Raw genomic sequence first — 21,995 nt, 5'->3', positions numbered from 1 at the left:
CATGCAGGTAAAATGAAGTGAACTCGACAACTGTTATTGAAAATAATGAATTAAAATCTCATCCATCATATTATGAATATGCCACGTCTTTATTATGAAACTGAAATGAATATTTCCTAGTACGAAATTGCCATACGTTTGCACTTTGGGCAACGACGACTGAGGAGCATCAAGAGAGAAGTATTCTAAGCACATTTGGCCTATTGTACTCCACCTTTCAATGTTCAAAAGGCTCAATTGGGACATAGGCATTTTCCTTTTATCTAAGACTAGTCTTTGTCTCGTGCGTTGTACAAGCATTGTATTTATTATGTTATTATTAGTGTGAAATATGTAGAATTTATATTATCCAAAATTTGTCAATACTGGTACAACTCTCTAACCTTGGGACAATAATCACCGGAGTGCATGATGTTGGAATTCGAAAGTCAGAACAATAATTTGATTTTGGCACTAGAATGTTCATGTTAATTTATAAATATTTTCACGATAGATCTATGATAACATTGTTCCTCACGAACTTCCAAAGGTTTACCACATTATCAATAGTATCAATGCTGTAGCATAATTTTCTACTAATCTTGAATGAAATGTGCAATAAAATTCTTCGATGAAAACTATCTGGAGTTTATTCACCACTTGTCTTATTCTTCGTTTTTAATCTTCCTCACAACCAATTATTTTGTGTTCTTCAGTTTATCTGCACAATGTACATGGTTGAGTGAGTTGCTAAAGAAGTAAAACAAGTTTGTATTTTCCTCCATATTGATTTTTTTACACGGTTCATAGATTAACGATTCATTTGATAGAATAGGACCCTGAATGAATAAAAAAAATGTGAGCTCAATAAAAACATGGAAGAAGAGTATCTCAACATATACCATATGTGAAAAAATTGTGACCGAGAATAAGTATTGTCTCATCTAAGTATTTTAGTATCAAATCAGTAAGATCTTTGAGAAGCGAGAATGTTATAGTTTCATAATTCAACAAGCCCGACAGGGCTAGCATACTTGAGAAGGTTGAGTCCATATGGTAATCCAGCCATGAAAATTAGCTATAAGCAAGACACGTGGAGAGGAAGTAGGTGACCACTTGATAAACTGAACAGAATCAAGTGTATAATTTGTCAAAACATCGATGATCACGGACCACAATCCAAAAATAAAGACTGTAAATATAAAAAATGGATTAACGAATTGTCAAATATAGTTACATCAAACTGAAGAATTTCAAGAACTTGAGTTACTAAGAAGAATTGTGACAACTATGTCAATAAACATCATGAAATTAATAGGTCAGAACCATCATTTTCTCAAACCCACGGTGAAACAGATAAAATAAAGGCACCAAAATCCAGAATTTTTCTTAAAACGTGAAGAATCATGAAGTAAAAAATGCAATAACGGACTAAACAACACTATCAAGAAGCAGCGAGACAAATTTTAAAATGTTAGCATATCAACTACAACAATATCAAATGACATAGATGACCCTGAATTAAATTTCAACAATGTAATGCGAAATATCACTCAACATATGCAATACTATAATATACATATTAATGGACTCAAGACAAGTCTTAGCATTGTCATAAAAAACTAGCATTAAGTTATAGGTCAAACCTGCTATAAGAAATCTTCATTATCTAAGATAGAATTCTTGAGCTTAAAAGAAACTATAAAAAGATGCGTTACTCTCATAATCTCATAGGCATAAATGAAAAAATGCATAAAAATACATGTCAAAAAAATATTCAGATTTCTAATTGAATTTAAATTTTACTTACCTTTGGATAAAGTATTCCAGATTCTTCACTTTTGTCACACTTACCAATTAATTTTTCTGTCTCAACTGCCTTCAAAGATTAATTCTCAACTTCACAGAAAAATAACAGGTTTAAATGGTAAATCTTGAACTTAAATATGAAATAGGAGATGAAAAGATGCACTTGTAGACACTTTGGGCATAGAAATCATGAGATGGCATGAAATTTTTCGACCATAGAAAATGAATACCAAGACAATGAGTTGCACGTATGTTTCTATAGATAAAATGCACTTGGAAGACAAAGAAATCAGCATAAACACAAATTTTTAGGCAATCAAGAAATGAATGAATACGCCGAGAGATCAAACACAATAAGTACAAGAAATGAAACCACAAGGACATAAAAATTCTAAATATTTAGCTTTAACTTCAAACAAAAATAATACAAGTCATAGAGAAAAAATTAACACATTCGAACCTTTACTCTTCATCATCAACTAATAAAAAAACAAATAATAGATTGACACTGTAAATTTTCAACAAAAAAATAGAGAAAAAAAAACCTTCAAAACCTAATTTCTAGCTCAAGAATAGAAGATTAAAAAGCATTTTCGAACTACCAACACTTCAACAACAAGAAAATGCCTTCCAAGACTAAATCTTGAGGTCACCAACAACAAAATCAGCAAAGACAATAAGTCTAAAAAATAAAGCCACAAGAACATTAAAATCCTAAACTTTCAGCTTTAACTTCAAATGGAAACAATACAGTTCACAGAGAACAAAATAACATATTCGAACACTTACTATTCATCATCAACTAATAACTAATCAAATAACAAATTAGAATAGTAAATCTTCAACAAAGAGAAAAGAAAAACCTTCAAAACCTAAATTTTCAGCTCAAATATAGAAGACCAAAAATAATTTTTGAACTTTTAACACTTTAATAATAAGAAAATATATTCGAAGAGTAAATCTTGAGGTTACCAAGAATAAAAATAACATCTTTAAAAAGTAAATTTCAAAACAAAGACAATAAGCGTAAGAAAAAAATGAAGAAGAAAAAGATAAAATGACACTGAAATCCTAAATCTTCAAATCTAACCTAGAACGAAAATAACACAAAATTACAAAAAATAAATAACATGTTGAAATCCTAGATATCCAGTCAGCTAATAGAAAACCAAAATAAATCTAAACAGTAAATGAAAAAACAAAGAATAACAGTTTGGAAGCCATATAAACCATCATTTAAAAAAATAATACAAACAAAGAACTAAAGAAGGAAATAAAGGAAACAAGCTTACCCATTGGGAAAAATCAGCTTCAAATATTGAAATCCTAAATACCAAGGAAAAAATTGAAAATAAATAAAACAAATTAGTTTATGTAGAAAATAGGAATACACAGAAAAAGAAAATATAGAAGACCAATAATAATTTTTGATATTACAGAATCAAAAGTGGCTCTAGTTTACGGCCAGATGAATGAAGCGCCTGGAGCTCGCATGAGAGTTGGTTTGACTGCCCTAACTATGGCGGAATATTTTCGAGATGTTAATGAACAAGACGTACTTCTATTTATCGACAATATCTTCCGTTTCGTCCAAGCAGGATCCGAAGTATCGGCCTTATTGGGTAGAATGCCTTCCACTGTCGGTTATCAACCTAACCTGAGTACCGAAATGGGTACTTTACAAGAAAGAATTACTTCTACCAAAGAAGGGTCCATAACTTCTATTCAAGCAGTTTATGTACCTGCAGACGATTTGACCGACCCATTGATCAGGTCATGTAGGAACAAGGTTCAAGTCTACCGGTCTGTTAGAATGCCTCAGCTGCATACATCACTGCACTTCCACTTGACACCTATCGTAATGATAAACGGCTCGTCTCGTCGTGACCTTCTCTTGAATTCTCAAAACTTCTGTCGCTCCATCCCCGCAGGGGCAGAGAACCCGTCGCTGTCTCGGCTGTGCTACCGGAAGCTCTGGGGAAGTCGGAATAGGAGAGCACTCATCTTGGGGTGGGCTTACTACTTAGATGCTTTCAGTAGTTATCCGCTCCGCACTTAACAGTAAGAAAACACATTCGAAAAGTAAATCTTGAGGTTACCAACAACAAAGATAACATCTTTAAAAATTAAATTTCAAAACAAAGATAATAAGCATAAAAAAAATGATGAAGAAGAAGAAGAAGACAAAAGGACACAAATCCTAAATCTTCAGATCTAACCTAGAACGAAAATAACACAAAATTACAAACAACAAACAACACGTTGAAACCCTAGAAATCCAGTCAACTAATAGAAAAACCAAAATAGATCTAAGCTGTAAATAAAAAAACAAAGAAGAACAGTTTGGAAGCCACATAAATCATCATTTAAAAAAATAATACAAACAAAGAATTAAAGAAGGAAAAAAAGGAAGCAAACTTACCCGTTGGGAAAAATCAGCTTCAAATATTGAAGTTCTAAATATCAAGGAAAAAATTGAAAAAAAAAAGTTTATACGAAAAATAGGAATATACAGAAAAAGAAAATGAAAGGTTGAAGAATCTAACCATGGATTACCTGAAATTCAAATTGACTCAAAATAAGAATTTTTTTAAGGGTCAAGCATAATAGAGACCAAGTATTTGAGGAGAAAGGAGAGAGTGGGAAGTGTGTGTGGATAAGAAGAAGCAAAAATGGTGGATTTGAAAAGGCATGATCGATAGCGTATAAAAATGGAGAAAATGTACCATGTCAGATTCTTGTGGAGTAAAATGTCTTCGTTTTGCCATAAGTTAAGACAAAACGACGTCGTTTTCTCCACAGCAGGAGGAAAAAAAATTAAAAATGAAATTCATACGTAAAAGTAAAAACAAAAAAAAAAAAAAACTTGAAAGTAGATCAAGGAAAAAAAGGCCACATGGAGTGAAAATGGCTCGTTGCTATAGTGACTTCCCATTCACTTTTTTATATGGTAGGGAAAAAATTGAAAAATTAAATTTTATTATAAAAAGAAAAGAATTAAAAAGAATTTTAAATTAAAAAAATATTTATATATATATTCTCTCCGTGCACGGAGACTTTGCATGGATACAATGTCTCCATGCACAGAGACATTTTTCTGTGCCTGGAGACATTGAGTCTCCGTGCACGAAAAGACTTTTTTTAATATATATATTTGTGTTTTTTACGTTATAAATATATATTTTTTTCAATTTGAAATTCTTCTCTTCAATTTTTTACTTATAGGTAACTTCTTACATTTTATAGAAATATTTTGTCTTATTATTCGTATTTTTATTTTTTAATAATTCCAAACAATATTTAATTTTATAGTAACCTTTTTATTAATATTTAATTTAAAAAATTAAATATAGCTAAATATTACTTTAAATTTTAAGCTAACTTGGTGGGAGGTGTGGAAAGTTGCTACACTATATAATAAGATATTACAAAGAGAAAAGAATTAAAAAGAATCTTAAATTAAAAAAAATTATAATGTAAAAAAAATAATAAATAAATGAAAAAAATTGTCTCCACATGGAGACGTGCATGGAGACACAGTCCGTGCACGGAGATTTACTTCTTCTTTTTTTCGTTTTTGTTTACATTATAAATAAATTTTTTTTCAACTTAAAATTCTTTTTAATAACTTTCTCTTTAATTTTTTTTACTCACAAGTAACTTTTTACTAAGAAATATTTTCTATCTTATATTATTAGTATTTTTATTATTTAATAATTCCAAACGATATTTAATTTTATAGTAATCTTTTTATTAATATCTAATTTTTTAAATTAAATATATCTAAATATTACTTAAAATTTTTGGTGATAGGTATGAAAAGTTGTGTGTTGCAGTAAATTTAGATTGTATTTTCTTATTGTATAACAAAATTTATATCAAGTAAGGCAAATGGCGTCGTTTTTGCTCCCCCACTTATAAATAAAAAAAAAAGTTAAAAATACTACAGTAAGACAAAATGAATTAACTCACTGTTTACTTTTACAATAACTTCACATTCTCCTTTTTATATAGTAGGGACACGGCAATGAAAGATAAATACACACAAAAAATTGCTTACAAATTCTGATCTAATATAAACAATCATGATGTAAAATAATTAAATTATAGGTTTAAATTTCAAATAAATAGTTATTAAACTCAAATCTGTTCTGACGATTCGATCGAAAACCCAACAAATCAGACTTAACATCAGCTGATCATTAAACCAAAGACCTGATCAACGACCACTTGAACCGATCGACAACCCAACAACCAGGACGGATTTAGATTAAAATTTTAATAATTATATCTTATTTTAAATGTTTGGATAATTTATCAATGTGACTCAAATGCAATTTGGACCAACTTATGGCAGAATTTTTAGATTCCTTATTTCTTTTATTTATTTATTTTTAAACGGTCGTATTGGATTTCAAATCGTAGTTAAAAAATAAAACCAATGTACAACAATTTGCTTGATTTAAAACTGTTTCTTAAGAAGGGTACACATGAAACCTGAATTAAACCATATTTAAACTCTTAGGGTGTTTGGTAACTATTTTTATGTAAAAATGTATTTTGAAATAGTAAATTGATGAAAAATGTGTAATTAAAAAAGAAGAAATTTTTTTTTATTTACGTCTAATGTTGTTTTATTGAAGAATATGTGGTTGAAAAAAAAAAGAGAGAAAAATACATTTTAAAAAAATGGGTACCAAACGATTCTATTTGATCTCCATTATTTTCTTATTAAAATGAAAAATATGACCGTTATCCATTACATCAAGCAATCATATTTGACTTCTTATTTCTTGTGTGAGGCCCATAACGACTATATTTTTCATTCTCATTTTTAGAATAATGTGGCTCAAACGAAGGCTTAGATTAAACCATTTTCTCGCATTATTTTGAGACTAACCAATATTTGAATAACTAGAAAATTTTCTAGTTCTATATTCTAAATATACAAAATGGAGCATACCTTGATGTGTCAAGGACAAGAGCCCCCATATATCAGAACTATAAAGAACAAGAACAATATCGAACACACCATATCACATGGCCCGTCACACGATGGAGGTACAAAAGACGTCGAAAATTTAAAAGAACATATAAAAACAGACTGTTCTCGAGTTTCCACAGTGAGCCTCCAATAGGTGTAAGTAACACAGCCACGCTATATCGGTAGGAGTGTCGTGCTTAATAGCTTATCCTTTTGAATTTCTACAGAGCATTTAGAAAATTCACTACATAGCAATGAGATGAATGTCACATCATAATTCAAAATAGTATACATAAAGGAGCCTTCAAAAATTTCCCAGAGAGCAAAACACAAAAATAAAAACCTCGGAGTCGAAGAGATGAAGAAAAAATCTACCTCAGATGCTGATGCAGAGAAAGATCGCTAATACAGGACGAGCGAAACATAATCAGCTTTTCAAGTTTTCCCAAAAAATCTAGAAAGGGGTAAAGGCCCATCATGCTCTTCATTATCACTCTTTGCCCGCTTCGATTTTGAGAGGTGCTTTTTTCCTTTCCTCCTCTTAGATTTCGATCTCCTAGATCCTCTCTCTTCATCATCACTGCTCGAAGTTTCTGACATTGAACTTGAAGAGCCAGAATCGGAAGATTTCCTTGAACGCTAAAATTAAGTACCAAAATATAGTTTAGACTCGTCATAAGATAATGTAAACAATGAATGAAATATTACTACTACTGGAGAGCTATTGCAACAACATAAAAAGTGTCATTATCTATCCTAAAGAACTTGATCAAAAATACAACGGCTGCTATGTATTTTCCCCTGCAATTTTTTGTATATTAAGACTACTAGAGTTTGCTGGCATCTAAATCAACAGACCCAACTGTTTAAAATGTAACCATTCCAATTGTTAATGAATAACTTGTAATGAATTTCACATGGACAGAAATTTTAAGTAACCAGCGTATGTCAGAAATAAGATTAAAATCATATTTTGAATTGAATCTCTTCTCTTTGCTATATTGATCTACAAAATTCTCTATGAGTGATTATAAAATTATCTGAAGTTGGTCATCGTGTACATAAAACAACCAGGATGGTTCAATTTAGACAACATACAAACATCTCATGAGATGAAGAATAATCCACTTTGGTTCGAGCCCATATTTTGATGTTGCTAAAGCTATTCCTTTAAGGTGCAGAAGAAATACTTATCTTGATTTTAACAATTTATCGTCAAGGAGTCAGCCATGCAATAGACGTATTACCTATCAATAATATTGTAGTTTAATAATTTTCGAATAATCTGAACAATCAATATGCATTTAATGAAACAACGAGAAGTATGCAACAATGACCAAAATCCTAAAGTAAATTTAGCAATTAGATTAAACGTGTATTCTGATGGTTAGACTTGAAAAGAAATCGATAAAAGTTAGAAAGTGCCATTGGGGCATCAGAGAAGAAACTAGGAAAGAGTATTTAGTAAGATTATGATACGCCTCCTATTAGATATACCTATTCTAGCAGGATCAAGAAGACAGGAGAACCAACTGGCAGGAAGCAGCAAGTGGCTGCAACCAATTTTGGTAGATGAACTGAACTCATTTAACAGAATAAGTTGCTAGAGGTTTATAAAAGGGAATAGGAGGAATCAAGGGGGAGAGGGGGGGCAGAGTTTGAGTGGAGAGATTAGCCCTCTCGAACGGCTATGTGTTTTCTTCACATCACTGTCATTTCCCTTAATCAACAAAGAGTATTCCACATTCCTAATTATTTCAGCTAGCATTCAGTGGTTTATTTACTGCACCTCATTAATCTTCCACAATTCCCTATTCTAACTGCTTGAATCCTAAAAGATTACTACCTAATGATGTCATAAACAGATACCCCCGCCCCTCCCATCCTTAGAATAGATGTAACTCACTACCCATCCTCCTAATGGAATGATTCTATCTCCATCCAGAACCCCTAGCCTGCAACAATAATTCATTGCCGTATACCCAACTGATTAAAGTAACAATGAATCAATGAATTGAACTTAACTACTGATAAAATCAACTGATACAAATGTAAAATCTTGATCATATATCTTAAATTATTCGATTAAGAAGAACATGAGTAGCACTTATACAGAAGAGAAAACTGAGTGTACCTTTCGCTTCTTGCTGCTGTGTTTTCTTGAATCCTTTTCCTTCTTATCTGCAAGAACACATAAGATAGTATGTCATTGGAGTTACAATAAAAAATTTTGACTCTGAAAGAATTCAACGCATTACCCTTTTTGCGAGTAGATTTACTACTCGAGTAGTTTCTTCCTTGGGCAAGCTTACGTGCCCTTTCAGCATCTAGCTGAGCCCTATATTCTCTCATCATTTTATCTTTATCTGCTTCCAACTCCCCCTTTCTCATTTCTTCTTCCTAGCAATTAAGCACATTAGAGTTGGACATATACACACCCCAAAAAATGAAAAAGCTTTGTCAAACATCTCAAACTAAAGAATCTGTCAAATATGGGATAAAAATCATAACACATAAATTCCGATGAGCTGCCAAGGTAGTGGTAGATTTTTCAGTTAAATTCGCTAATGCAGCACATGACGAAGATATTTTTAAAATTTTCCCAGTAAGCCGTTTGGAATGAAAGGCTCCCTCAAAATTTAAGAATTATGAGCACATAATGTCCCAATTATCGTGCCAAGAACTGTAGATTCTTTGACTAAGCATGGTAAGCAACATGAAAGAACATAAACCAAATGAAGGGATGAGAAATTGCAACTCTCGCCTTATGTTGACCATACAGTGGACATCAGGGAATAGCAGAAATTCACAAGAGTAGAGGTCCAGAATATAAAATATTATTTTTTTGTAGAAGACACTTCTTTTGGGCAGATAATGCTCCTGGCAAATCTTTAGGAGTCATTTATAAAGTTCTTAGAGTTTACGGTTAGCATAACATGCTTCCAGACTTGCCTCGTACATACAAAACATGTAAATAGTTTAGAATTAATAAGGCAGATTCAATTGTTTAGAATCATATATCTTAGTTGTCCAACGGACAAAAAAAACTCATCTAAGTCACATTTCCAAGATAAGAGCTTCATTTGACAAAAGTTCCACTCATGTTTCCTATATTAGCACAACAATATTAGTCTTGCTAATTCTATGCCAAAAATGAATGTCATTGTCTTTTCACTAAATGATTATCTAGCAATAAATGATAGACAAAGTTGAAGACATGAACCAATGCGTTTTCTGGCATAAAGAAGCGGTGCCAAAAAAGGCTCTTTTGCAAGGTGGAGGGAGTTACTTTCAGTCTTATGAATATTATCAACAGGCAAATGGTTCACTTTGACACTCTTACAAATACACGATGAGCCAAAATAAAAGCTAATTCAGGGGAAGGTATAGCTTGAAGATATCATAGAACGTGTTTAGAGGAGCATATATGCCGGAACAAGCAGTGACCAAATCATTTTTGATTGTTGGTTGGCAATGGGTTATCGCTACATTCATGATAAGCATCGTTCAAGCTTTAGTAGCAAGGTAAGGATTATAATTAAACATAAAACCAACAACTTGAACACTTGGAGAGTTGGTCACTTAATGATAAATGTTTTGTATCTAATTTCTTACTTAACAACTATTAAAAATATAACTTGAATTACTCACATCAAAGAGCACTTTCTACATCCAGGACCACTCTTCATTAGATGCAATTTGTAATTATCCAAACTTCCATATTGAGGACCCCTTTAAAGTTTTGTGAGGAAAAATTGAAGCAGCAATACCCTCCAAGGTAAGGTGATACTACTACCTAATAAAATAGGACAACACTGTTATCTTTCAATTCTAATTTCCTGTCACTCTAATAATATTTGTGCTAACCTGTTCGTTCCCCATAAAATTGCAGTAATGCTTCAATATGTCAACATTGTTAAGGTGACAAAATTAAGGAGTAAATAAGATCATTTCAGGGAATCCCTCAAATGATTTTCTGGAAGGCAACAAATAATATAGAGTCGCATAAATCACCTTTTGCTTCCTTTTGTACTCCTCCCAAGTAACCGTATGGGATGTTTTGAGACTTGCCAAACGAGCAGCATGCCATTCTGGTGAATGAAATGAACTGTCCACCTGCGACTGTCCTCATCAGAAGAAGTACAGCAAAAGAATACACATCCTCCCTATTCTAAAAGTTATCAAAGACTAAATGGAATTCAACATCAAGTGCCAAGATAAGTTCAGTGTCATACTTCTATGTAAAAAATGCTGATACATATAAAAATCTACAATAAAACTCGTCCTTTCAGTCAAAGGTATCATATAGAAAAGAAACTCTAACCAAAGAGCCCGGTAACCCCAAAACGATGAGGTATATTGTTAATGGTAAATGAAAGTCAAAAATTGGCTTTTTGGACCTTATAAGAAATAATAGAAGGGTTCATCTCATTTATGTCTTCTCCTTGTAAGACAACAATCACTTCTGAAACAGTAATAGTCAGAAAGCAGAACAACCTTAACTGATGAAATAAACCCAGTTTCTACAATGTTCATAAAAGTCATAAATTTTACGGAGTTTTTCCACATAGTTGAAATTCATATTAAAATCTAAGAGATCCATAAATTTTTAATTCAAAATGTTACAAACGTATACATAACTATTGTCAGCACCCTAACAATGTTCCCTTTATAATTGTTGTAAAAGTCCAAAGTTTCCACTGGTGGCACCAGAATTTCAATTTCCTAGGATGCAACAATTAATAAATATATACAGTTCTTTTCACATAACTCCCTTGTTACAGAAATTCCAAATACAGACTGAAGAGTGAGCAAAGATGCCCAAACTAAAATTGAGCCATAAGTCAATTCTCATTTGAAGTTTTCATTAATCCTTGATTTGAACAATTTTTAATCCTATAAAATCAAATGAGGCCTTAATTCAAGCTCCCTATTGACAGTAATTAAAAAGATTACTCTATTTATTCGTATTTTAGTTAACTTTCAGTAAATTATGAAACTACTAATCATTTCCATCTACTCCCCGCCCTTTTCGAATAAAAATCTAGTCTTACAAAATTACCCAAAAAATTCGCAAACCCCAATACGAATTATAATACAAATATTTGCAGAAACAATATTATGAAAGGGTACGAACCATGCCATCTTCGACATCTTCAGGGCCAGCAGAGCTGGAGCCAAGCCGAGCTCTCTGCATCGCTTTGTAAGCTTGATTTTTCCCCATTTTTATCTATTTCCTATCACAAAATTTAGTTTTACTAAAAAAGGAAGGCAAATATCATATAAGAAAGAAAAAGGTCAAGAACTATAGTGGAAGAAAGTGAAGGAAACAGAATTTATGAACTACTGCAATAATTTAATTTGAAAAACATTCAAAGATTTGGGAATCGCGAGTGCCGTGAGCGTTTGAGAGACCTAGGGTCGACTTTGGGGCCGCAAGGAAGAATTATTACTATTAATGTGGTTAATAAATAGTAGATAATGTACACCCGAATCCCAGTGGTCACAGTATTCATGTATCTGAAATTTTCGATCTCAAGTTTTGACGATTAAAATTATCAAAACTTCAATATTAGTTACTACCTTAACGTTCGGAATATTAATATATATGTGGCGTTTCATCACTCCATTAATAAATTGTTATGTCTTCGATTGTTCATCAAATTTTGAAAAATGTTTTCGATTGTTTATTAAACTTTGAAAAAGGTCTGTGGTTGCTCATCGAACTTTGAGATAATCGAATTTTGACTACTAAATTTATAAAAATGACTTTAACCTATTGTTCGTTAAAAGCTATACAACGCAATTATACAAGTCGCATAAAAGTAATAAAGTTTATCAACAAATTTGAATTGTCGATTCCACAAAAAATGATAACTCAATTACATAACAGTTAAATTTAATAAAAATATATTTGTAGAATTTAAAGATACTTTTATAATTTGAAAAATTCAAATGTATTATTATTTCATTATTAGAATTAAATTAATATTTGAATTTTGCAATGAAACACAATAAATTTAATTAAATGGATTTCACAACTAAAACATACAATAAATTTAATTAAAATTTGGATCTTCAAGCTCACCAAAAGTGAATGAAATTAATTTATTTAAATTGATTGTATTTTTGTTTGCAAAGGCTAAATGTTAATATAATTTTAGCAACGAAAAACATACAATCAATTTGAATATTTTAAATGATAAAAATAATTTTAAATCTACAAAAAATATTAAAATTAAATTTAACTGTTGTGTAATTTAGTAATCATTTCTCCTGAGATTGACACCTTGAACTCGTTTGTCCACTTTATTAATTACTTTTACGCGATCAGTATGATTGCGCTACATATTTTTTAACGAACTATAAGTTGATATCATTTTTATAAGTTTAATGGCCAAAATTCGTTGCTTCAAAGTTCAACGAGCAATCGAATACGTTTTTCAAACTTTATTGAGCAATCTAATACGTTTTTCAAAATTTAGTGAGCTTGAAGATATTTTTCAAAGTTTGGTGAGCAATCGAAGACGTGATAATTTGTTAATGGCGTGACGAGGCGCCACATGTATATTCCATTAGCCATGTCACTAATTCCATTTAAAAGGTGGAAATGATGTTAACGTAGTGAGTAACGTCCAACTTTTTCATAAGTTTAGTAATCAAAATTCGATATCTTAAATTTCAATGAGCAATTAAAGATATAAACATAAGTTCAGTGATCATTGGGACAATTAACTATAGATACTCAAATAATAAGCCCTTAGCAAGGAAGAAAAATTAATAAGACTTATTAGCACAAAACGTCCATTTGTTTGACTTTTAGTGTGCAAAACGTTCCTATGTTTCAAATTTTTTTTTGCATTTTCACCATTATTTCAACGTTTCATTATGGGAAATGTCCTTATGTCCATCTGCTATGAGTTCCACCATTAAATGTACATCTGGACTCACTTTTAATTTGAAATTTGAACATTAAAATGGTCAGGCCAGTTCAAAAACCTCTTTTTCCCGTCATAAATAAGTTATTCTCAGAAAAGAAAAAAAAATTAATCAAACAAAATGGCTGAAATATGCTTTTCATCATCATTGTCACCATGGCTGCTGCATCTTTGAAAGTCTATTGGTCATCATCACTATGGCCGACTCATTTTGGCTTCCATACCTGCTCTCATCCCTCATTATTATCTGCAGCAAACGATATCCAAAATCACAAATCTCAATCCCAGAATTCTGCATCAAAAGCTGAAGCTGTTAATCTGTTTTTCCCCAATTTGAACACGTGCAAAACGTCCCTACGTTAAACAATGTTTTACATATAACATCCCAACGTTCAAACTATGTTTGCATAAAACATCCTAACGCTTCAAAGTCTCTTACATAAAACATCTTTACGTTTTGACAATTTTTGTGTATAACATCCCTGTGTTTTAGATTTCTATGAAAACTATCCCTGTCATATCCTGTAAGTATTCCTTTCATTCAGAGTAACAGAATCACCTTAATCAACCATAGCAACTCAAGACCCATATCACCCACATTTTGATCTTCTTTATAATGGTATTGAAGGGTTTCTTTGTAATGTAACCACAACTCTTCAGCATTCTTATGAAAAAATTGATCTGACCAATCAATTTCGGGCTCTCCACCCTTGTTTTCTTTTACAGAAGGTACGTAACAACCTTCAAATTTTTGTAGTTCATCGTATTGTGGATCAACATTTGAGATCGATGCATGCAATGGCAATGCATGTAATTGCAATGGGGCTACAATATATATCTACACCACTGGATTACCATCTCTATCCCAAAGTATTTCTTTAGTATCTTCCTCTCTCTCCAATCTAGTCAACCTTTTCCCTAAACTCTTATTATTATTATTATTATTTTTTTTTTTGTAGTACAACTCTAACATCATATCATTACCAACCACATTAAGAACTTCGTCAAATTACCTTTCGCAACAATGAGGCATGAAAGAAATTGAAGAAAAGCACAAATCCATGTTCGTATACTAGATTGTTTGGCTTAGCATAGAACTGGCCTCTGTGATAAAATTTAACAGTGAAGTAGCCTGAATTTGCACCTGCATGCAAAAGAATATGGAGATGAGGGAATGAACAATGAAAAGAGTGGTATTGACATGAAGAAATGCACACTGATCAACTCAGGCAATAATGAACTACACATCATATAGTGCTTAAAACCTAATCAAAACCACAGAAATTTCATCTCCCAACAAATGTCACGTAATTTCAGAGAAATACCTACAAATCCTCGAAAATTTCTTTAACAATTTTGAAGGTATTTTCCCATTCCAATCAAGTTTCAATCTTTAATTCCAAAAACCAACAAAATTAATGAAAGAAAAAAGTAATCATGAATGGATAGCGTTTATACCATATGTGAGTGTCTCGTCGCCAAGCTCTATAACAAACAGAAGAAGTATTGTGATTCGACACCAAATCCTGTGGAAAACAACAATAAATTCTTAAAAGAATAACAAGGAAGCCTCGATCACTCAAAGCTTGAAATTTTGGACAGTAAAATAAAAAAAATAATGGAGCCACAACGAAATAATACATTCTCTCAGTTTGCCTTCCACTGCGTGCAAAGAATAGCCTACTATGAGAGGAGAAATTTTAGATGAAAGGAGAAGGGGACAAAGTAAATGGGTGTATGCGGGACGTGAATAGTAGAGAAGATAGAAGATAAACCATGCGTAAGTTATGGGGAAGAAAATATTTTTGAAGTGCCTGACCATTCTATCCTTTGAGTTCAAACTAAAAGTGAGTCCAACTGTATTTAACGGTGGAAATCACAGCGGATGGAAAAAGACGTTTTCCACAATGAAACGTCGAAATAAGGGTGAAAATGCAAAAAAATTGAAAAATAAGGACATTTTGCACATTAAAGATCAAATGTAGGGACGTTTTGTGCAAATAAGCCAATTATACTACTTCTATCACATAAAGATATACTTAATTTTCTTTTTCATCAGTTCCTAATTATAGGCCATTTTTCTCATTGAAATTTGAAAGTACAGATATTTTTAGTTTTCTAATATACCCTTATTCAATATACATTGTTTAACAACAAATATAAATTAATCTTTTTAAACATTTTTTAAATGTAGGGATATATTAGGAAAAATATAAGAAAATTTTATGTTTTCAACTACACTAAGGGTGTATTTGATTGTAAGAATGGAATTTGAGTGGAAAGAAAATGAATTTTAGGGAATTGAATTGTCTAGAATTTGTTGTACTGGGAATTTTCAATTAAACGTGTTTGATTGGTATAATTACTCACCTGAATATCGNTTTTGCAACAATCCTAACCGCCATGGAATTGATAAATCTTTCTCGGATTTAAAAAGGAACTTTTCACTAATCAAAGTTAAAAAGCATCTTCACCTCTAACATTTCTTCGTTTAAAAGGTAACATGAAATATCCAATATACCAGCATTAAAATATATTCTTCTCTAATTCATTGTCTTCTTCACCCCAATCCAAACATCAAAAAATAAGATTACACTTCTATGACCTCTCAACATCCATACGTTCAATAACTCGCCGTCCTTCCTCATCTATAGGGGGAACTTGTTCCACCTTGTGAAATTGTTAAGAACACAAATATCCGTAAGTAACATTTGAAATCTCAAAAAAGTAAAGAAAAAGGAGAAGTTGTTACATAAGAATGAAATTCTATGATTTTCATAAAGAACTGTCATTACATGACAAATAAAATATTGTTATAAACCTTAATCCTTATCACCGAGAGCAATAATAATCAAAAAAGAAACCAGAAGATGAACAAAGAATACAAATTCTGAGAGCTTATCTACTCAGAACTACAATTTTTCAATATAAAGCAAAAGATTATAGGATTTTTTTTTTTTATTTATTTTTTTAACTCTTTCAAACTAGATTCACTTCTACCTTCGTAGGCCATCTCTTAAAAACTTCAATTACATGAAAAAGGCAACCTTTGATCTGTATATTTTTCTTTTGAGTGGGCTAAAGTTATACAACGCAGAGGAATAGTAGATGGCCAAAATTGATATGTTGTTAAAGTGAACATACATGAGCTTGGAATTGCCTAATAACACATCCATTACCATGTATTGAATACTGTATATACACATGATCTTGAAAAATTAATCTAGACAAAAGGGTTTAAACATGAATTTGAATAATGAATTTTAACCCTCTGTGTGTGTGTGTGTGTGTGTTTTGAATTATCTTGAACATAAATAAGTGTACATGAACTTAAAAAATTAATTGACACCTAAATTAACTGAATAATCTTGAAAATACATATAAAGTGTACACGGACTTGAAGAATTGAATGTGATTTAATTAGGAACTTCAAATATAATTAAGCACTATAGAATAACATCACAATTTTTTTTCCCATAGTTTTGTACATAGTTAAATAAAGGCATTCATGGTGTTTTCATTCTAAATAGTTAAATAAAGGCATTCATGGTGTTTTCATTCTAAAAACCTGAATTTGCATAGTGTTTGCTTTCACAAACTTCAAATATTGTTAACCGGATTTACATGAAACTTTAAAGGGGATCTCATTCGCATATTATTTTTGGACCATTCTAGAAGTACAAAATAAAAAACAAAATTGTTTACAAAATCCACAAGTGGCGCCCCCCTATTGAAGGGGCGGCTGGCCCCACTGCCGCCTTTCCAATAAGGGGCGCCACTTGCAGATTTTGTAAACCATTTTGTACATGATTTTGTACAAGAAGATTAATCCATTATATGCCTTTCCAATAAGGGGCGCCACTTGCAGATTTTGTAAACCATTTTGTACAAGAAGATTAATCCATTATATTTTTCTTACGAAACAATAAATATGATTCAAGAGCTATTAACATCATGTCAGAGCATTATTTACACAAAACATGAAAGGGACTTGCTCAATGATTCTATTAGTGCAGTAATCATATGTTTCATGAAAGAAGAATTCCAGATACTGAGAGAATCAAGCAATCACCTCATGTGTCTAGTCATCTCATTTTAGGATTATGATTGTGGTTTACTATTCAAAATTGACAAGTTAAAATAGATGAACTCCAAATAATAACAATATTTCACTTTATACCGAATATAGATGAACTCCAAATAATAACAAGATCTCACTTTATACAGAATCACAATATATAAATACACTCACTATACAATTACATATAAGCCTATGACTTTTTATTCAATTTAGATATAAAATCATTAATATTTGTATCAGAAGTACCACCTTCACAAACTGCCTCCATAGCCAAATCCCTCCATTTACTAGAAAATTTCTTCATTTCATTTCCCCTTTCCCCCACCATTACCTCCTTTAAACAACCCTCAATTTCTTCTCTCCCAACAATCCCATTTGCATCAGTTTTTACCCTTAAACCCATCTTCCAAACATCCTCCACAAGCTTAGCATTCATTGTTTGATCTGTCCATTGCGGCATAACCACCATTGGCACCCCTAAGCTCAATGCTTCAATCGTCGAATTCCATCCCACGTGCGAAAAGAAACACCCCAAGGCCTTGTTTGACAGTACTTTTAGCTGTGGACACCATGTAATAAACAGGCCCTTATCATCAGAAGTGTCTTGCATAAATTTTTGTAGGAGGTTTTCTTGCTCAGAAGCCTTTATCACCCACAAGAAGTGGAAATTGCTGTTTTTTAAGCCCATCGCAAGTTCTTCAACTTGCTTTTCTGGAAGTGAAACCATGCTACCGAAGGCTACATAAACGACAGATCCAGCCGGCTTATTGTTAAGCCAATTAATGCAGTTTGTCGAATCATATTGGAATAGGTTGATTTCATAGTTGTTGTCATTTTCAACACGTTTGTCCAAATAGAAAGATGGAATTGTTGGCCCTACCGTTAACATGGGACGCATTTTTGTCATTTCATCAATTACCTGTCACAACGTACCGTGATAATTAGATGGGTTAATATAAGTAACAGAAGAAAGGACTTCTGGGCACGTTTGATACGCTAGACTGGTTAAGATTGGAACACATAGCTAATTACTTACCTCTTTTTCCTGGCACATTCAATGTAGTGGAGTTCATAAGTTTGGATTCTTAATAATGTCGAGTCAAGTTTCATACTTTATAATCTCTTGTGTAATGCCCTTTTTTCTTTATAAAATCCTAAAAAAAAAAAAAAAAGGCAAGTAGTTGAGATTTCATTAATTTCAAGAAATTCTCTCCAGACTCTTACTATGGTGTTTGAATGGTACTTTTTTATTTTTCAAAAAATTCGAAACTAAAGAGAGAGGCGAAAAACTATGCTTCTTGTTCCTCTTGGTGGGAATCCTCAGATAAACATAAGAATCACAGGATGACAAGTGAATTATGTTCCGAACATAGTACTATATGGGATTGTACAGTATGCAATATTTTAGCCTCTTTTTCTTTTGTGTTACATTCCACCAAACAAACAACAGAAGATCAATTAATAATTTAATATAATAATATCATGAAAATAACTTACTGTTTCCTCTAACTTGTAATATGTATTTATGAACATAAAATCAGCCTTCTCAACATTTGGAAACTGATTGAGCACCATCTGGAAGTAAGCAGGGTAGGATCCATGTACAGATATGTACGAGGGCATGTCCGACAGATCAAGTGGAGGCAATCCAGGAATCTCGACAGGCAGTGTAGAAACTGGCAGTTTCAACAGCTCATGATGCACATAATAGTACACACAATTAACAGCACAAGCCTGTGTGAAAAAACAGGCTCCAAGAATGCCAAAATTTTTTGCCACATCCAAAGCCCAAGGCAAAAATGAATCATAAACAATACAATCAATGGGATGGTTTGTTTCCTGGTACTTTCGAATAAGTTCTGCCACGGTTTTCGAGCCTTCTTTTTTCATACGCGCCAGATATTCGTCGATATCACCAGCGTCCGCAAAACCACCTTCGTCGTAACCATCGGAAAACGTATCGATCAAGACCGTGTCGGGTTTCAGGCTGGTGGATTTGGAAATATAACTGGTGATTGCTAAGGTGGCTTTCGTTCCTTTGGAGACTAATCTCTTGCAGAATTGGCACATGGGATTTATATGGCCTTGGCTTGGATAAGGAAGAGCCAAAATATGAGCTCCATTGGCCTTCTTTTGATTTTCCATTGCACTGTTGCAAGCTTTGAGCTCTTTCAAGAGGCTGGTATGTGTGTTTATACAAATTGTTGACAATTATTTTATTATTACAATGTAATGCTCGATTATTTTTTGAGTTTTTGATAAGAAACATATGCAATGTGACTATAGGCCTTCGAATTATGAGCACTACGTTGTCTCTATTTCACAAGGATAAACACTACACGTATGTAGGCTTTTCACATGGTGCACAGTAATTGTTTTGATTTATTCAAAATCAGATATATTATTTTATTTTAGTTTTTTTGACTGTTTATATGGGATAACTTTTTTTAATAATTAATGGTGTGATTATTACATAATATTTTCTATTTTCTATTTGGAGTCAGGTTGAGGGTTTTGCCTCTTTTCTTGTGCAGACAAGGAGTAAAGTTGAATAACTAATGTAAAACTTTGCTAAAAGTTCGTGACCAACATTGTCATTGTTGGAAATTATATTAAGTTTCAACATTCAAAATTATTACATTTTTAATTTTTAATTTTGGTTTAATTAAAACCTTTATTTATAATATAACATACACTCAAACATTTGAATAGAGGTTATGAATTAATCAACTTTATATTAGTGGGAGTTGGGTTTTCCCTATAAAAGGGATAGTAATTTCATTGTTAGATGTGTTATAAAAAGATACAACTTGAAAATATAAAAATACTCTAATTATATTTCATACTATATTTTTATAATTTTGACAACTCGATGAGAAGCTTGTTTTTTATCTCCTTAGTGTCGTGTCCATAGAAGGAGAACAAGTTGTTATACATATAGGTTTTGTCTTGGAGTCATGCAATGTCGAAAGTAACCGCACACGAAGGGAAGGCAACACGACTTTGGGATCCCGTCGTTACTCCCAAAAGCTTGCATTCTAATTGCTTGTTTGTACCCCATTATTTGTGAGTAATGTATTGTAAAATAGTGATTGATGTTGAAATGTGTGATTAAAAATGAATGAAAAGTTTTTGATTTACTTATAATATTATTTTAATGAAAAATGTGTGATTGAAAATGAGTACTGTCGAAAAAATAATGTGATAGAATGTTAAAAAAATGGTAGAAAAACAAAACCTTAATCTCTTCTCAACTTTATGTTATATCATTGTTGAATTGTATTTATTATTTTATTATGTTAAATGATAAAAATAAATACAAATGACCCTTTTTTCAACAGTTATTTACGAGTTTTTTACACGAACAACAACTCGAAACTCCAATTAAGCCCAAGCTGCCCGACTCAAAGATAAATTGTGCAATAATTTGTTAGAAAAATAATTAGTTACAGTAATGTGCAAAACAGTAAAATGTAGAAATAAAACTTATCAACTGAATAATACTTATCGACTGATTGAGTTTCATAACAGCATGATATCCTAAAGTGAAATTGTCCGTCGATAACTGCTGCGACCTCTGTGGATAATCACTCTTAGGATACAACGATCACAAACTAATTGTGCAGCAATCACGAATAATTTTCCAGAACTATGAAGCGTACTCTAGAAAAATAATTATAAAATTCGATTATAAAATTACAGGGTGTGAGAAATTATAATATCATTTTTCATGATTTTGTTTTTGATGTGTATTTTTGGCAAATGAGATGGATGTATATATAGGTAGAATGGATCCAACCACTTCTACCATGATCTAGAAATATTTGCAAAATCTACTGGCTAGTTGATAATGGGCTGTTAATTAGTAGTGGGCAAAAATCGACCCAAACCGCTCGAACCGACCGACCCGAGCGATTTGGATCGATTTTTTCAATAAAATGGGTTGGGTTCGGGTCATTAATTGCATTTTTCTGTCGGGTTAACAGCCTTCAATGGTTATACAGGTATCCAAAGTACGAACGAGATGGATGTTTAGCCTTATTAGACCGTACATCTTTCTTGGTATATCCAAATAATAGGTAGAAGCATAAACTGAAACATTCTGGAGCTACAAAGATAGTTATTAAATCGTTAGCGCTGCATAAAAATATTCCTCCTAGAGTAGCTGTTAATACGAATAAGAGAAACTCTGTTATAGCCATTT

At 32.0% G+C, this 21,995-nt stretch overlaps 3 protein-coding genes across 5 annotated transcripts; 1 reads left to right on the top strand and 2 right to left on the bottom strand.

Annotated features, from left to right (window-relative positions):
• The first annotated feature begins 1 nt into the window (after window position 1).
• Window positions 2-3,847, top strand: LOC111393010 (ATP synthase subunit beta, chloroplastic-like). Its single transcript, XM_023018410.1, has 2 exons — window positions 2-7; window positions 3,167-3,847. The coding sequence occupies exons 1-2, from the start codon at window positions 2-4 to the stop codon at window positions 3,845-3,847; spliced, it is 687 nt and encodes a 228-aa protein (XP_022874178.1).
• Window positions 3,848-6,861: 3,014 nt separating this feature from the next.
• Window positions 6,862-12,280, bottom strand: LOC111393575 (protein FAM133B). Of its 3 annotated transcripts, XM_023019174.1 has the most exons (6): window positions 12,188-12,280; window positions 11,910-12,009; window positions 10,787-10,888; window positions 9,031-9,172; window positions 8,907-8,953; window positions 6,862-7,411 (listed from the first exon to the last, which is right to left on the bottom strand). In XM_023019174.1, the coding sequence occupies exons 2-6, from the start codon at window positions 11,994-11,996 to the stop codon at window positions 7,208-7,210; spliced, it is 582 nt and encodes a 193-aa protein (XP_022874942.1). In that variant the 5' UTR covers window positions 11,997-12,009; window positions 12,188-12,280; the 3' UTR covers window positions 6,862-7,207. The 3 variants fall into 3 exon arrangements, with proteins under 3 accessions (XP_022874942.1, XP_022874941.1, XP_022874943.1); XM_023019173.1 differs by having other exon boundaries at window positions 11,910-12,234; XM_023019175.1 differs by lacking the exon at window positions 6,862-7,411 and adding an exon at window positions 7,418-8,019 and having other exon boundaries at window positions 11,910-12,238.
• Window positions 12,281-17,866: 5,586 nt separating this feature from the next.
• Window positions 17,867-20,023, bottom strand: LOC111394067 (UDP-glycosyltransferase 74F2-like). The gene is made up of 2 exons (XM_023019846.1): window positions 19,289-20,023; window positions 17,867-18,710 (listed from the first exon to the last, which is right to left on the bottom strand). Exons 1-2 carry the CDS (start codon window positions 19,934-19,936, stop codon window positions 17,982-17,984), a joined length of 1,377 nt encoding a protein of 458 aa, XP_022875614.1. The 5' UTR covers window positions 19,937-20,023; the 3' UTR covers window positions 17,867-17,981.
• Window positions 20,024-21,995: the final 1,972 nt, after the last annotated feature.

The sequence above is a fragment of the Olea europaea genome, chromosome 4 (assembly GCF_002742605.1).
Source record: "Olea europaea var. sylvestris chromosome 4, O_europaea_v1, whole genome shotgun sequence".
NCBI lineage: Eukaryota > Viridiplantae > Streptophyta > Magnoliopsida > Lamiales > Oleaceae > Olea > Olea europaea.
The sequence above is the reverse complement of the archived record's forward strand: the minus strand, read 5'-3'. Positions and strand labels throughout refer to the sequence as shown.